The sequence below is a fragment of the Erythranthe guttata genome, chromosome 9 (genome assembly GCF_056151865.1).
Source record: "Erythranthe guttata isolate IM_541 chromosome 9, IM_541, whole genome shotgun sequence".
Taxonomy (NCBI): Eukaryota; Viridiplantae; Streptophyta; class Magnoliopsida; order Lamiales; family Phrymaceae; genus Erythranthe; species Erythranthe guttata.
In genome coordinates this window covers 1995260-2013652 of record NC_142541.1, presented here as the reverse complement: position 1 = coordinate 2013652, position 18393 = coordinate 1995260, and the positions used below count along the sequence as shown (strand labels likewise).

The window sequence follows — 18393 nt, the reverse complement described above, 5'->3', positions numbered from 1 at the left end:
TCGACTATATTAATTTTAATTTAATACCTTAAATTTAAAAAAAGGAAAAAAGAATATTCACGAGTTGTTTTTATTTTTTGAAATTTCCAAAAATTCCAATTTTATTCTTAGAATGATAATATCTCCTATTAAAATTCCAAAAGTTGTTCCGATTGTCATTCTTATTGGAATTTCCGAAATTTATGGAATTGGAACGTATTTTTTAGTTCTAAAAAATTCATAACTGTAATCGAGTCTAAAAAATATTGGAATATTTTTTGAAACCATGTTTCTGATCCGATCTACCTGATTTTCAGTCCCATAATTAAAGTAGCATGCATGCAGCCTTCTTTTTTTATTTTTTGTATAAATCAATAACAACAATAACTTTATTTTTCTATAAATCATTCATCATTATGTTAAATTAATAACAATAATAATATCAAAATAAATAAATAAAATAACTATAATAATATGAAACTAATAAATAAAACTGAATCACTAAGACATGAGTGCGTCAGCAATCAAAACCATGGCGTCAGCAAATATCCCGACAAGTTTATCCCCACTCGCGAACGGCGAACTATTGTTAAACAACGCCTCCGATCCGTCGACGTCGGCGCGTATCGCCACCGCCTGCTTCCTGTAGTCGGCGTAGTTGCCAGCTTGGCCTTGATGAAGGTCATTCATCATCGCCCCGAAGCAGTCGAACATGTGGAAGTAGAAAGTCGAGCACTTCAAGTATAGGTTGACCAGGTTCCGGTCCTTCTCGTTCGCCATGCGGTCGTCGACCTCGCCTTTCGTCGTGGCGGCGGCCGTCAACCCCACGTCGACGGCCACCGCCGCCAGCAACGTCATGTTGGCGGTCGCGCTGCGGCCGTCAGCATCGGCCGCGAAGCCTTGTATGCACAAGGGTGGGTCTTTGGTTTGGTTGCAGATATCGTCCACTGCAGCACCGTTTGTTTGTAGAGAGAGAAAGAGTAATTGAAGGATGAAAATTAGTGAAAAACAATTGTAGAGAGAGAAGAAGTTAGCCATAATAATTATTATTTTTTTTTTCAATTAGTGATTAGGTGTTTTTTTGGTTCACTAATTAATTCGAATTTATACAAAACTATATTGTAATATACTTGAGTAATTATATTTCAAATTCTACGTAGTGAGCGAGAAATTAACCACACCTAATTCCTTATTACTCAAATCTTATATAATAAATAATGCTTTGGAAATTAAAAGATTTTTTTTCTTAGAATACAATATAATATTTCTTATTTTAGGGAAAAGTCGAAAATATATAAGGCATTCACGGCCGAAAGGGTGGAAGGAAACCCCTTCCAAACAATCCAAAACGCCAAAATAAGCTAAATTACGAGTAAGGCGATTACCATGCACGTCTTGTAACGAAGGAAAACGAGGAAACGAGAAATAAATTAAAGAATCGAACGATTGGAGAGTGTGATTCTTGCCATTCAAGCAAGCCATCACATGCGGACAGTCTCCATTAGAACGTCTAGAACAATCTAATCAGACTCAAATGTACGTATGTAATACCGACTGAAAATAATAATTAATAGAGAATTGAACCGTATATCAAAAATTTCTATGATTAAGAACTTAGACATTTGATTTATATGATTATATCTAACAATTTATGGACAAATACAGACTAGGATGCAAGTCGGGATGGAATTTTTGAATTCCGTCGTCGATTCAATTTTTTCTAACTATGGAACAAATACCTTCATTAAAATATTCCATATCCCAATTTCCGATTTATTTCAAACTCTTTTTGGACTGAAACTTAAATTATATATTGTTTTGAAAATTCTAATATACGATTCAATTTTGATATTCAACAATAATTTTGATAATTCTATTTTCTTCCCGTAATATTATATTAAATTATTATTTTATATCATATATGTTCAAATATATTACATGTTGTAATTTGTATAATTTGTCAAGTACGACTAGATTATTTTTTTATTTAATTCATTTACATAAAGACATAATTAATTTGTGATTTTTTATTTTTTTTTTTGTTTCTTGAAATTTCCAAAAATTCCAATTAAGTTCTTAATATCTCCAATTAAAATCTCGTAATTTGTTTCAATTGTGATTTTTATTTTCGAAATTTCCGTAATTGGAACAGATTTTTGAATTCCGAAAAAATTCGGAATTGGCATCGAAGGTGTTATTTAATTCATTTCCAAAAATATTGGAATATTTTCAAAATGCATGTTTCTGATCCGATCCATCTGACTTCGAGTCCCAAGTAACATCAACGCCACCATTTTTTTTCTTTTTCTTTTTTTTTTTTTACAAATCAATGTGACGCAGAACGGAAGCACGGTAAAGAATTAATTTCTACGAATTAATCCTATAGAACAAAATAACATTCGGAATCCACCGAAAACTCTGGAATCCACCAGAAAAATAGAGAAAACTCTAAATATTTTATTAAAATTCGAAATTCTTCAAAAATAAAAGTCCTAAGGCAGCTATTTATACTAAAAAACTAAAAACCCTAATAAAACTAAGAAAATACTAAAAATTACCAAAAACGGCAAAAACGAGTTAGAGTCTGATTCTAGTAGATCTCGTAATTTTGGGAACAACCCAATTTACGGAATCCTAATCCGATTTTTCTATGATTTGATATTAATTTTCTAAAACTTACCTAAAATAGCAAAAACGAACTTTTGGGAGTCTAAACGACCTTGGATTGCTGAAATTTGACGTGATTCATGAGCTTTGCTCATGAGTTTTGTTCCTTACGCCGTTTTACTTGAGATAGAATTCATTTCATACTCAACTACGATTTAAGTTCGTCGAAAACCCTTATTTTCCCATAATTTCTTTCGATATTTCCACCAATGCCCATTAATAACTCTTCTCCGAATTAAATAGTTATTTTGCAACACGAATCCAATTTGACGTTCCTTATCAATCTCCTCTTCTTCAAAAGAGCTCGACCTCGAGCTATGATCAAAATATAGCGATGCATATTTCTTTCGAAACAACTTCAAGTGCTCCACCAATATTTCCGCCACAAAAATCTCGCTTACAAAATCTTCATCCAAACGAGGCGTTGGAAAAATTGGCTTCTTAATCGAAAATCTCAATGGCTCCACCAATTTCGCCGATGCAGGAACTTCACAGCAAACATTATCTACAATTAGATCACATACCTCAACGCAATCCACTTGTTCCTTCTCTTCACGTGCACCTTCCTCTTCTTTTACAACTTCAAATTCTTCCTCAAATTTATTTTTAACACCCTCTCGAAACTCATCGACTCCCTCTTCAACCTTGCTAACGTTCTCTTCTACCCCGTTGACGCTATCTTCGACTTTGTTGATGCTCTCTTCAACCTCGTTGACTCCCCCTTCAACTTCATTGACTTTCACCTTGATTTTGTTAATGTCATCGTTAATCATAGCTACGCTAATTTTAACTTTTGCATCAACAATTTTTTCTTCAACTTTGTTAACTCGTACGCCATGATCCTCCACCAAACTGGATGCTTGAATAACGAACGAAGTATCTTGTACCTCCTTAACTTTGGCAACGGGTAGAACATCTTTGATTTTTCTAGAAGAACTATTTCGCTTCTGATAATATTCTTCGCTCCATGCTAACTCCTCAGCCTCTTCAAGGGAGTCGATTGCGCGCCACCCTATCCTAAGACGGATTGAAATATTCAATCCTTGCAAGTACCTTGAAATTTCCATACTTTCGGATTCTTGCAGGTTATTTAAGTTTGCTAGTCTCATAAACTCAGCAGTATACTTGTTAACAGATCTACTCCCTTGCGAACAATTACGATATAGTTGGAATAGACGTTGCTCATAACCTAGGGGTAAAAAACGATCCATCAACATTTTTCTCATCCTCCTCCATGATTGGATTGAAAATTTTTCTTGTCTAGCTCTCTTCCTCTGTATTTCATCCCACCATGCGGCTGCACAACCCTTTAACTCACACCTAACCAATTTTACCATCTTATTCGGCAAAATACCCATCAATTCAAAATAATTTTCGACTTCTGACACCCAATCGATAAAATCCTCAACTTCAAGAAAATTTCCACTAAAAGAAGGAATTTCAGCTCTTACCCGATATTTATCACGATCTTTTTGCCTCCTTCTAGGCGGATTTTCTTCAAAATCAGAGTTGTCGCTTCCCTTTGAATAGTCTTCATACCTTGATTGAAGTTGAACAGGTCCATGATAATTGTGTCTAACATATGCACCTCGGGCTACACCGTCGGCAATCATCGTGTTAGATTCAGTCCTTCTGTTGTTGTTGTCAAGGGCAAATCCCTCGCGCACCAACCGCAGATTTTGCAGTTTCTCAACCCCGCGGTCATCGCCAACGTAGTTGTTGTCTCCATGTCTCGCACCTTTCGCCATCTAACCAGGAAAAACCTCGCTACTGATGCCAACTGACGCAGAACGGAAGCACGGTAAAGAATTAATTTCTACGAATTAATCCTATAGAACAAAATAACATTCGGAATCCACCGAAAACTCTGGAATCCACCAGAAAAATAGAGAAAACTCTAAATATTTTATTAAAATTCGAAATTCTTCAAAAATAAAAGTCCTAAGGCAGCTATTTATACTAAAAAACTAAAAACCCTAATAAAACTAAGAAAATACTAAAAATTACCAAAAACGGCAAAAACGAGTTAGAGTCTGATTCTAGTAGATCTCGTAATTTTGGGAACAACCCAATTTACGGAATCCTAATCCGATTTTTCTATGATTTGATATTAATTTTCTAAAACTTACCTAAAATAGCAAAAACGAACTTTTGGGAGTCTAAACGACCTTGGATTGCTGAAATTTGACGTGATTCATGAGCTTTGCTCATGAGTTTTGTTCCTTACGCCGTTTTACTTGAGATAGAATTCATTTCATACTCAACTACGATTTAAGTTCGTCGAAAACCCTTATTTTCCCATAATTTCTTTCGATATTTCCACCAATGCCCATTAATAACTCTTCTCCGAATTAAATAGTTATTTTGCAACACGAATCCAATTTGACGTTCCTTATCACAATGGATTAATATTTTCATATCATACCATTTCAATATATAATAATGAAGCCATAACTTTATTTTTAAGATTAACAATCAAATTCAAATGTTGTTCTACATATCAATCTCGAGTATTTAATGTTGGGTACTCGTACAGAAGTATACGTATATATAAGACAGTTAAAAAATAAGATAGAGGGAAAGAGATACGCAAACAGATATAGTTAAAACACACGAAAGTATACATATATATAAGATAGTAAAGAATAGAGGGAAAGAGATACACAAATAGAAATAGTTAAAACACATGGAATTGTTATTGTTTCCAGACGTCTCAGTTCCTATTGTCCAGTGTTCAGTCCATAAATTCAAGAAGGTGGCGACTTCAATTGGAAACCAGTACCAAGCCGTAATCACTTAAACTGTGAGGTCCTGTTCCACAGCAATAGCCACACTGAGTTGACTCACCAACACATGCACATTCAACCAATCAAAAGAAACACTCTCACACTCAGTAAACCACAGTTTCCTCTGACTGGAAGACTCAATCACTAATAAAAGAAAAAAAAAAATTGAAGGAGAAAACTCAGAGATGTGTATAGATAAGTGTTGCATATGTCCATCTCTGTAAGGGCAATATAAATAGGCACATAACCAACGGTAGGAGACAACAACGTTGCTATCACTTCAAAGTTAGCTATATACGGCGAAGAATCTATAAAGAGTTGCCGGAAAAGACAAGCTGGTGATGGAAGTGTTGTTCATAGAGAGAGGAAGAAAGGAGGAAAGAGAAGCGACCCATAAACGAAGTAAGTCTGAGCGAGTGGATATCTACGATTAAACGAAATAATCTGGACGGTCAAGACCTTGACTATGCGCTGGACTTTATTCGGCTTGGGCATTTATAGGAGTTGGGCCGCCGAGAATTAATTAAGTTTAGACCCAATCCCAAAATTTGAATAGTTTAATTAGCTCAACTCATCAAGCTTCTTAATTATTTTGCTCAAGAATCATAAAACAAAATCCTCAACAGAAAAACAAACAAAAAAAAAAAAAAAAAAACAGAAAAAAAAAAAATCCTTCTTGTAATAAAATATAAAACAGTCATTAACACAATTAGTTCATCAATCTAAAAAAAATACTGTAATTTATGTTTAGCTGACGTTGGATGAACATGGTTTATCAGTGTAATTAGGTTTGTTCTTGAAAAAGTCATCAGGTTCTTCATATTTAATTAGTTTCTTGATTGTTTTCTTAATTTCAACCTCTACTTGATCAGCATGAATATTAATTCTTTTTGTCAACAAATCCTAAACTAAAATAACAAAAAAAGTTCACTTGCTACCCATGAATCCTTCAAATGTTTGAAAATACTACCTCTGAGTTCTCTTTCAACTCTAAATTATTATATATTTGATCAGACTTTTTCCACACAAAAAATATAATAATAATAAAGAACCACACCTTCCTAAGTTAAACCTTTTCAAGTTAATGTAGTACTAATTGTCAACTTCAGTTATGGAGATTTAATAATAGGGTAAATTAAAAGTAACGTGAAATTACCAAAAAATCCTTCGTGTTTGGATAGTTACAAATTACAAAAAAATCCTTCATGTTTGGATAGTTATAATCACCTTCTTAATTATGAGTTTTCTTATACGTTCATCTTTGCGGTGTCAAATTTAATGGAATCTTTTAGATTATATGGAATATTCTCCAGTTTGTACCTGTTTTACCTCATTCGAGCTCCACATTTTGAAACAAGATGATCGTAAGATGTATCTCTTGGCTTGTAAATATCAGATTGTGGTGCATTGGAAACTGCATTTTTGCACAAAACAAGTACAAACTAGAGAACATTATACAGAATCTAGAAGACTATGTTGAATTTGACCATAAGGGTGGACGTGTAAGAAGATTCATTGTTGAAGGAGGTTATTGTAATTACCCAAACACCATGATTTTTTTTCGTAATTTGACCTGGGTGTGCCGGTAATTTACCTTTAATAAAAGGGCAAGTTATGGTCACCCCCGAGTTATGGTCAAACTACGAAAAACCTCCTCATGTTTAGGTAATTACAGCCATACCCTCAACTATGTACTATCTTATGAAAAGACCCCTTCAGAGGTAAATTTAGAGATGTTAATTCGGTAAAACTGAACCAAAATTTCGGTACGCCAACATTTTATACCATTTACCGAACTGAATATACGATTTTGTTCGGTAAATAACCGAATTACATAAATTTATGTAAAAATATTTAAAAGGATTGGGTAACTGTAATTAGAGTCGTGCTATTTCCACCTCCAAAGTATCTCAATTCACCACCAAATATTATAAAATGTCATAAATACCCCTCAAATTTATAATCCACCACCCTTCCTTATATTCACTTAATCCCCCGTGTTCTAAGTTATTTCTATTTTTTTTCAATGAAATATTTATTAGAAGATATTAAAACTTCCATATCAGATGATCTACAGATATGTAATTCTTTTTCTTAGGAAATAAAATTATATTAAGCCAAACTGGCAAATTTCGGAGGATGTTAAGGACCTTCTATATGCACTCTTAATTTATTTTTCAAAAAAACGTGAAATTTTGCTCCTTTTGACATTCGAAAATATTTTTCTTTGACGAAAGTATTATTCACTTAAGGTGGAAAGGGTGAGATTTTCAATGAAAATGGTGGGGTTTTTTTATAAATATTTTAATGCGGTAGATGGTTTATAAATTTGTAAATAAGATAGGTGCACGAAGAAGAAAGGTGTAAAATGGGAAATATATTTAATTTGGTGGTGAAATAAGATATTTTGTGGGTGGAAATAGCACGTCTCCTGTAATTATAAATTACCCAAACTAAATAATTTTTTTTTAATTGGCTCTTACCTCAGGGGTATAGCGGTAATTTACCTTTAATAATATAACATGCTCTACCAGCTTTCTTGAAATTATTTCATTCAAACATTAAATTTTTCTCATTTGCTCTACCTAAAGAAACCAAAGGCAGCAGAAAAAAATGAAGGCTAATAATATCCAAATCCAACACATAGTATTCTTGATAATTTTGTTGCCAATTATTAAGCCTTCACATTCATCCGATCCCGATCCGCTACTAGACTTCTGCATCGCCGATCTAAAATCCCCACCGTCGATCAACGGCTACCCATGCAAGCCCACCGTAAACGTGACCTCAGACGATTTCTTCTTCGACGGCCTAAGCAAAGAAGGAAACACATCAAACAGCCCCATGAAGAGCTTCGTCACGCAGGGACACGTGTTGGCGTTTCCAGGCCTCAACACGCTCAGCATGTCGATGAACCGAGTCGATATAGCCGTCGGTGGGGTCACCCACCCCCACACCCACCCTAGGGCTACCGAGTGCGGGGTCGTCGTCAAGGGGAAAATGCTTGTCGGCCTTATTACGAGTGCGAACAACGTCGTTTATTCCAAGAATTTGAGTGCCGGTCAGGTTTTCGTTATCCCGAGGGGTTTGGTGCATTTTCAGATGAACGTTGGCCGGGTGAACGTGCTCGTTTTTACCGCGTTTAATAGCCATTTGCCCGGTACGGTGCAGATATCGAAGAATCTCTTCGCTTCGAAACCTTCGGGTAATAATGGTGTTCCTGATGAGGTTTTGATGAAAGCTTTTCAGGTGAATAAAACTGTTGTTGATGAAATTAAGTCCAATCTTTCTTAAGTGATTATTATCTTATTGTATCTGTATAATATTGTCATTAATAAATTATTATTGTTACAGTGTAAGAGTAACAATTTTATATCCATTTGAAATAATATATATAGATGTATGAAACTGAGGGGTGAAAGTTGGAGCGGAATTTTCAATTTTTGCTGGTTATGATCGGAAATAATCCAACTTTAATTTGGAACAATAATTTTTGTTCTGGATTTTAGTTTTCCAATTGTTTTTTATTGGAATTGGAAGAATATATAAAATAAATAGAATTTTTCAATTTTTCGATCTGACTATAATCCAAAATTAAAAAAATCCGGTTTTTATATTAATATTTATTTATTTTACGCAAAATTATATTAGTTAAAATTTCAAAAATTGTTCCAATTTTGATTTTTATTGGAATTTTGAAATCGAAAGTGTTGTTTGATTCCCGAGCAATTTTCCTCTGAATTGCTCGAACTCATAACTAGATGATGTTTGCAAAAGCTTTTAAAACCAGCTTTTTATAGCTCATAATCTGTTTTTTGGTGTTTTGCAAAATTATATTTTGGGTAAAATTCATTTTGCACCCCTGTACTATGATAAATATATCGTTTACCCCCTGAAGTATTGAAAACATCAAATACCCCCCTGCCGTTAGTTTTTTTCTTCTAATTTCGTTAGTCAAACCCTTTGACCGACTATTGCATAGAAATGTTGGCTTTTTTTTTTTAACGAAAATACCCCAAAAAATTTATATATATAGATTTCAGGGCTTTTAGTTTTCATTTTTTGTGGGTTTTGTGCCGTTAGTTTTCCTATATATAGAAATTTTTTGAGGTATTTTCATTAAAAAAAAAAGCGAACATTTCTTTGCAATAGTCGGTCAAAGTGTTTGACTAACGGAATTAGAAGAAAAAAACTAACGGCAGGGGGGTGTTTGATGTTTTCAATACTTCAGGGGGGTAAACGATACATTTATCATAGTACAGGGGTGCAAAATGAATTTTACCCTTATATTTTACTTATACTTCTCTTAGAAATAAGTTGTTTTAATTAAGTTATTTTTTAAAAGTACTCATAAACTTGTTTTTTCTATTTAGCTTTATTTTTCACCCTCAAATTATATAAATTGCACTTAATACTCATTCACTAATTAACTTTTGTTTTTTTTAATAAACTTTTACAAAAACCATCTAAAATAGATTTTAGGTGCAAAGTGGGTAACAACAAACTACTTTTCTCTTGTCATATCTCTTATTCAAACACAAGAAAAACTATATATTTTATTATTTTTTATCTTACTAATTAATAAATTTTGAAAGGATAACATCAAATCTAATTTGACACAATCACACAATTAAGAACATGGTAAGATAAATAATATAAAAAACAGGAAGAAAACATTATTATAAATTGTGCTTGAAAAAGTCAGCTTCTTCATATTTAATTAATTTTATTTGATTGTTTTCTTAGCGCTAATAATTCTTCTGTCACTCTTAATTAATTACTGAATTAGGTTTTGACAAAAATCTTACCCTAAAAGACGAATTAGGAACAAAATCCAGTATTTTTGTAATTTAATATATTGACCTTGTTATTACGATATTAATAATCTTATCTTAAGTCCATATTTTAGATTATTTTTTGGTAAATTTTAATTCTAATTATTATTTTTTTCTTCTAATAATCATTCAATTCAACAAAGAAATATAAGTAAAAAAAACATGTCTATATTATTCTGATTCAATAAAAAAAAAATTGAACAATCAACCACCGAAAGAGCGAGCAATAATCGCCAGGGCATCGGCAAAGATCCCGACGAGTTTATCCGTATTCGCGACCTCGGCCGGTGCATTATGATTAAAAACCGCCTCGCACGCGTCGACTCCGGCGCGGATAGACTCGGCATTCTTCCTGAGTGCCGCCCACGCATTTGAATTCAGTTCGCCCGGCGCCGCCTGGAAATGCTCGAGCGCGGTCTGGTAGAGATCGATGCACCGGCTGTATTGGTTCTTAACGCCCGGGTCCGTCGCGCTCATCATGGCAGTGTGCATGTCGATTTTGGTGTTGCCACCGTAGTACGCGGCCCATTGGACGGCGATCTGCCCCAGCATTGGGGGTGCCGCCGTCGCGCTGCGCGGATCGACGTTGAAACATTGTTGGCAGAACGCCGGGTCGACGGTTTGACGGCACACGTCGTCCATCGCGGCGCCGTGTGTTTGTAGAGAGAGAAAAAGCAATTGGATGCTGAAAATTAGGGAGCAACATATGTAGAGAGAGGAAAACTTGGCCATGTTAATATTTGATTCCCGCCTTTTTTTTTCTATTCAATTTGTGGGGTTGTTTTTTTTTTCATCTCTAATTCATGTGAATTTATACAAAAATTTTTGTAGTATTTTAGTAAGTAACTAAATATCAAATCTGATTTAATAGTTGAGAAATTAAATGCGTCTGATTTCTTGCTATATAAATCTTATATATAGAAGGAATGTTTTTTGTATATATGTATACACTTTTTTTTTTCTTTAATCAATCTTATATAAAGAAGGTCAAAATCTTATATCCAATTTAATAATATTTTCTGTCCAATGTTTATAATACATTAATACTAACTTACATTTTATATCGTTAATTCCACCTTGCACCCCCACTTTGCACCCTAAAACAATATTAATATCACTTTGCACCCTTAAAATACAATAAATCATGCATAATGCACCCCCAAATTAATTTTTTTATAGATAATTTAATATTTTTAATAGTATTTGTTTAGGATGCCAAAAGTCAAAGTCAGTTTTTTTTCCTATTCACGAAACTACAATGTGAAAAAAATAAAATCATCAATATATTGAAAAAATCACAAAAAAAAAAAAAACATTTTACATAATAAACACATCATAACGTCGCGAAGCCGTGATTTAATCAATGGGGGAACGAATATACATTAAAAGGTTTAAATATAAAATATCGTAAAAGAAAATTAATGACAACAATGATTGTTTCAAGAATGATGACTCTTGTATTTTGCTATAGGGTGGGTTTACGGGACCGCGGATGCAGCGCCTCCAAAAAAAATAGGATTTTTTATTTTTGTGACTAGTTCGACTATATTAATTTTAATTTAATACCTTAAATTTAAAGAAAGAAAAAAAATTATTCACGAGTTGTTTTTATTTGTTGAAATTTCCAAAAATTCCAATTTTATTCTTAATATCTTCTATTACAATTCCAAAAGTTGTTCCGATTGTCATTCTTATTGGAATTTCCGAAATTTCTGGAATCGGAGCGTATTTTTTAGTTCTCAAAAATTCATAACTGTAATCAAGTCTAAAAATTATTGGAATATTTTCTGAAACCATGTTTCTGATCCGATCCACCCGATTTTCAGTTCCAAAGTAGCATGCAAGCAGCCTTCTTTTTTCTATTTATTGTATAAATCAATCGATTAATAGTTTCCAATTCACATCATTTCAATACATAACGAAGCCACAACTTTATTTTTTTCTATTAATCATTCATCATTATGTAAAATTAATACCAATAATAATATAAAAAAAAATAACAAAATAATAATATCAAACTAATAAATTAAATAAAACTGAATTATCACTAAGACATGAGTGCGTCAGCAATCAAAACCATGGCGTCAGCAAAGATTCCAACGAGTTTATCCCCACTCGCGAACGGCGAACTATTGTTAAACAACGCCTCCGATCCGTCGACGTCGGCGCGTATCGCCACCGCCTGCTTCCTGTAGTCGGCGTAGTTGCCAGCTTGGCCTTGATGAAGGTCATTCATCATCGCCCCGAAGCAGTCGAACATGTGGAAGTAGAAAGTCGAGCACTTCAAGTATAGGTTGACAAGATTCCGGTCCTTCTCGTTCGCCATGCGGTCGTCGACCTCGCCTTTTGTCGTGGCGGCGGCCGTCAACCCCACGTCGACGGCCACCGCCGCCAGCAACGTCATGTTGGCGGTCGCACTGCGGCCGTCGACATCGGCCGCGAAGCCTTGTATGCATAAGGATGGATCTGTGGTTTGGTTGCAGATATCGTCCACTGCTGCACCGTTTGTTTGTAGAGAGAGAAAGAGTAATTGGAGGATGAAAATTAGTGAGAAACAATTGTAGAGAGAGAAGAAGGTGGCCATGATAATAATTATTATTTTGTTTTTCAATTAGTGATTGGGTGTTTTTTTTTTTTTGGTTCAGTAATTAATTCGAATTTATAAAAAACTATATTGTAATATACTTGAGTAATTATATTTCAAATTCTACGTAGTGAGCGAGAAATTAACCACACCTAATTCCTTATTACTCAAATCTTATATAACAAATAATGCTTTGGAAATTAAAAGATTTTTTTTCTTAGAATACAATATAATATTTCTTATTTTAGGGAAAAGTCGAAAATATATAAGGCATTCACGGCCGAAAGGGTGGAAGGAAACCCCTTTTCCAAACAATCCAAAACGCCAAAATAAGCTAAATTACGAGTAAGGCGATTACCATGCACGTCTTGTAACGAAGGAAAACGAGGAAACGAGAAATAAATTAAAGAATCGAACGATTGAAGAGTGTGATTCTTGCCAGTCAAGCAAGCCATCACATGCGGACAGTCTCCATTAGAACGTCTAGAACAATCTAATCAGACTCAAATCTACGTATGTAATACCGACTGAAAATAATAATTAATAGCGAATTGAACCGTATATCAAAAATTTCTATGATTAAGAACTTAGACATTTGATTTATATGATTATATCTAACAATTTATGGACAAATACAGACTAGGATGCAAGTCGGGATGGAATTTTTGAATTCCGTCGATTCAATTTTTTCTAACTATGGAACAAATACCTTCATTAAAATATTCCATATCCCAATTTCCGATTTATTTCAAACTCTTTTTGGACTGAAACTTAAATTATATATTGTTTTGAAAATTCTAATATACGATTCAATTTTGATATTCAACAATAATTTCGATAATTCTATTTTCTTCCCGTAATATTATATTAAATTATTATTTTATATCATATATGTTCAAATATATTAAATGTTGTAATTTGTATAATTTGTCAAGTACGACTAGATTATTTTTTTATTTAATTCATTTACATAAAGACATAATTAATTTGTGATTTTTTATTTTTTTTTTGTTTCTTGAAATTTCCAAAAATTCCAATTAAGTTCTTAATATCTCCAATTAAAATCTCGTAATTTGTTTCAATTGTGATTTTTATTTTCGAAATTTCCGTAATTGGAACAGATTTTTGAATTCCGAAAAAATTCGGAATTGGCATCGAAGGTGTTATTTAATTCATTTCCAAAAATATTGGAATATTTTCAAAATGCATGTTTCTGATCCGATCCATCTGACTTCGAGTCCCAAGTAACATCAACGCCACCATTTTTTTTCTTTTTCTTTTTTTTTTTTACAAATCAATGGATTAATATTTTCATATCATACCATTTCAATATATAATAATGAAGCCATAACTTTATTTTTAAGATTAACAATCAAATTCAAATGTTGTTCTACATATCAATCTCGAGTATTTAATGTTGGGTACTCGTACAGAAGTATACGTATATATAAGACAGTTAAAAAATAAGATAGAGGGAAAGAGATACGCAAACAGATATAGTTAAAACACACGAAAGTATACATATATATAAGATAGTAAAGAATAGAGGGAAAGAGATACACAAATAGAAATAGTTAACACATGGAATTGTTATTGTTTCCAGACGTCTCAGTTCCCTATTGTCCAGTATATTGTCCAGTATTCAGTCCATAAATTCAAGAAGGTGGCGACTTCAATTGGAAACCAGTACCAAGCCGTAATCACTTAAACTGTGAGGTCCTGTTCCACAGCAATAGCCACACTGAGTTGACTCACCAACACATGCACATTCAACCAATCAAAAGAAACACTCTCACACTCAGTAAACCACAGTTTCCTCTGACTGGAAGACTCAATCACTAATAAAAGAAAAAAAAAATTGAAGGAGAAAACTCAGAGATGTGTATAGATAAGTGTTGCATATGTCCATCTCTGTAAGGGCAATATAAATAGGCACATAACCAACGGTAGGAGACAACAACGTTGCTATCACTTCAAAGTTAGCTATATACGGCGAAGAATCTATAAAGAGTTGCCGGAAAAGACAAGCTGGTGATGGAAGTGTTGTTCATAGAGAGAGGAAGAAAGGAGGAAAGAGAAGCGACCCATAAACGAAGTAAGTCTGAGCGAGTGGATATCTACGATTAAACGAAATAATCTGGACGGTCAAGACCTTGACTATGCGCTGGACTTTATTCGGCTTGGGCATTTATAGGAGTTGGGCCGCCGAGAATTAATTAAGTTTAGACCCAATCCCAAAATTTGAATAGTTTAATTAGCTCAACTCATCAAGCTTCTTAATTATTTTGCTCAAGAATCATAAAACAAAATCCTCAACAGAAAAACAAACAAAAAAAAAAAAAAAAAAAACAGAAAAAAAAAAAATCCTTCTTGTAATAAAATATAAAACAGTCATTAACACAATTAGTTCATCAATCTAAAAAAAATACTGTAATTTATGTTTAGCTGACGTTGGATGAACATGGTTTATCAGTGTAATTAGGTTTGTTCTTGAAAAAGTCATCAGGTTCTTCATATTTAATTAGTTTCTTGATTGTTTTCTTAATTTCAACCTCTACTTGATCAGCATGAATATTAATTCTTTTTGTCAACAAATCCTAAACTAAAATAACAAAAAAAGTTCACTTGCTACCCATGAATCCTTCAAATGTTTGAAAATACTACCTCTGAGTTCTCTTTCAACTCTAAATTATTATATATTTGATCAGACTTTTTCCACACAAAAAATATAATAATAATAAAGAACCACACCTTCCTAAGTTAAACCTTTTCAAGTTAATGTAGTACTAATTGTCAACTTCAGTTATGGAGATTTAATAATAGGGTAAATTAAAAGTAACGTGAAATTACCAAAAAATCCTTCGTGTTTAGATAGTTATAATCACCTTCTTAATTATGAGTTTTCTTACACGTTCATCTTTGCGGTGTCAAATTTAATGGAATCTTTTAGATTATATGGAATATTCTCCAGTTTGTACCTGTTTTACCTCATTCGAGCTCCACATTTTGAAACAAGATGATCGTAAGATGTATCTCTTGGCTTGTAAATATCAGATTGTGGTGCATCGGAAACTGCATTTTTGCACAGAACAAGTACAAACTAGAGAACATTATACAGAATCTAGAAGACTATGTTGAATTTGACCATAAGGGTGGACGTGTAAGAAGATTCATTGTTGAAGGAGGTTATTGTAATTACCCAAACACCATGATTTTTTTTCGTAATTTGACCTGGGTGTGCCGGTAATTTACCTTTAATAAAAGCGCAAGTTATGGTCACCCCCGAGTTATGGTCAAACTACGAAAAACCTCCTCATGTTTAGGTAATTACAGTCATACCCTCAACTATGTACTATCTTATGAAAAGACCCCTTCAGAGGTAAATTTAGAGATGTTAATTCGGTAAAACTGAACCAAAATTTCGGTACGCCAACATTTTATACCATTTACCGAACTGAATATACGATTTTTTTCGGTAAATAACCGAATTACATAAATTTATGTAAAAATATTTAAAAGGATTGGGTAACTGTAATTAGAGTCGTGCTATTTCCACCTCCAAAGTATCTCAATTCACCACCAAATATTATAAAATGTCATAAATACCCCTCAAATTTATAATCCACCACCCTTCCTTATATTCACTTAATCCCCCGTGTTCTAAGTTATTTCTATTTTTTTCAATGAAATATTTATTAGAAGATATTAAAACTTCCATATCAGATGATCTACAGATATGTAATTCTTTTTCTTAGGAAATAAAATTATATTAAGCCAAACTGGCAAATTTCGGAGGATGTTAAGGACCTTCTATATGCACTCTTAATTTATTTTTCAAAAAAACGTGAAATTTTGCTCCTTTTGACATTCGAAAATATTTTTCTTTGACGAAAGTATTATTCACTTAAGGTGGAAAGGGTGAGATTTTCAATGAAAATGGTGGGGTTTTTTTATAAATATTTTAATGCGGTAGATGGTTTATAAATTTGTAAATAAGATAGGTGCACGAAGAAGAAAGGTGTAAAATGGGAAATATATTTAACTTGGTGGTGAAATAAGATATTTTGTGGGTGGAAATAGCACGTCTCCTGTAATTATAAATTACCCAAACTAAATAATTTTTTTTTAATTGGCTCTTACCTCAGGGGTATAGCGGTAATTTACCTTTAATAATATAACATGCTCTACCAGCTTTCTTGAAATTATTTCATTCAAACATTAAATTTTTCTCATTTGCTCTACCTAAAGAAACCAAAGGCAGCAGAAAAAAATGAAGGCTAATAATATCCAAATCCAACACATAGTATTCTTGATAATTTTGCTGCCAATTATTAAGCCTTCACATTCATCCGATCCCGATCCGCTACAAGACTTCTGCATCGCCGATCTAAAATCCCCACCGTCGATCAACGGCTACCCATGCAAGCCCACCGTAAACGTGACCTCAGACGATTTCTTCTTCGACGGCCTAAGCAAAGAAGGAAACACATCAAACAGCCCCATGAAGAGCTTCGTCACGCAGGGACACGTGTTGGCGTTTCCAGGCCTCAACACGCTCGGCATGTCGATGAACCGAGTCGATATAGCCGTTGGTGGGGTCACCCACCCCCACACCCACCCTAGGGCTACCGAGTGCGGAGTCGTCGTCAAGGGGAGAATGCTTGTCGGGCTTATTACGAGTGGGAACAACGTCGTTTATTCCAAGAATTTGAGTGCCGGTCAGGTTTTCGTTATCCCGAGGGGTTTGGTGCATTTTCAGATGAACGTTGGCCGGGTGAACGTGCTCGTTTTTACCGCGTTTAATAGCCATTTGCCCGGTACGGTGCAGATATCGAAGAATCTCTTCGCTTCGAAACCTTCGGGTAATAATGGTGTTCCTGATGAGGTTTTGATGAAAGCTTTTCAGGTGAATAAAACTGTTGTTGATGAAATTAAGTCCAATCTTTCTTAAGTGATTATTATCTTATTGTATCTGTATAATATTGTCATTAATAAATTATTATTGTTACAGTGTAAGAGTAACAATTTTATATCCATTTGAAATAATATATATAGATGTATGAAACTGAGGGGTGAAAGTTGGAGCGGAATTTTCAATTTTTGCTGGTTATGATCGGAAATAATCCAACTTTAATTTGGAACAATAATTTTTGTTCTGGATTTTAGTTTTCCAATTGTTTTTTATTGGAATTGGAAGAATATATAAAATAAATAGAATTTTTCAATTTTTCGATCTGACTATAATCCAAAATTAAAAAAATCCGGTTTTTATATTAATATTTATTTATTTTACGCAAAATTATATTAGTTAAAATTTCAAAAATTGTTCCAATTTTGATTTTTATTGGAATTTTGAAATCGAAAGTGTTGTTTGATTCCCGAGCAATTTTCCTCTGAATTGCTCGAACTCATAACTAGATGATGTTTGCAAAAGCTTTTAAAACCAGCTTTTTATAGCTCATAATCTGTTTTTTGGTGTTTTGCAAAATTATATTTTGGGTAAAATTCATTTTGCACCCCTGTACTATGATAAATATATCGT

At 33.5% G+C, this 18393-nt stretch overlaps 1 protein-coding gene and 1 pseudogene across 1 annotated transcript; both read left to right on the top strand.

Moving 5' to 3' along the window:
* The first annotated feature begins 7998 nt into the window (after positions 1-7998).
* LOC148767852 (germin-like protein subfamily T member 2 pseudogene) lies at positions 7999-8785 on the top strand (annotated as a pseudogene).
* Positions 8786-17074: 8289 nt separating this feature from the next.
* Positions 17075-17861, top strand: LOC105952157 (germin-like protein subfamily T member 2). The gene has a single exon (XM_012975673.2). The coding sequence runs from the start codon at positions 17122-17124 to the stop codon at positions 17800-17802; it is 681 nt and encodes a 226-aa protein (XP_012831127.1). The 5' UTR covers positions 17075-17121; the 3' UTR covers positions 17803-17861.
* Positions 17862-18393: the final 532 nt, after the last annotated feature.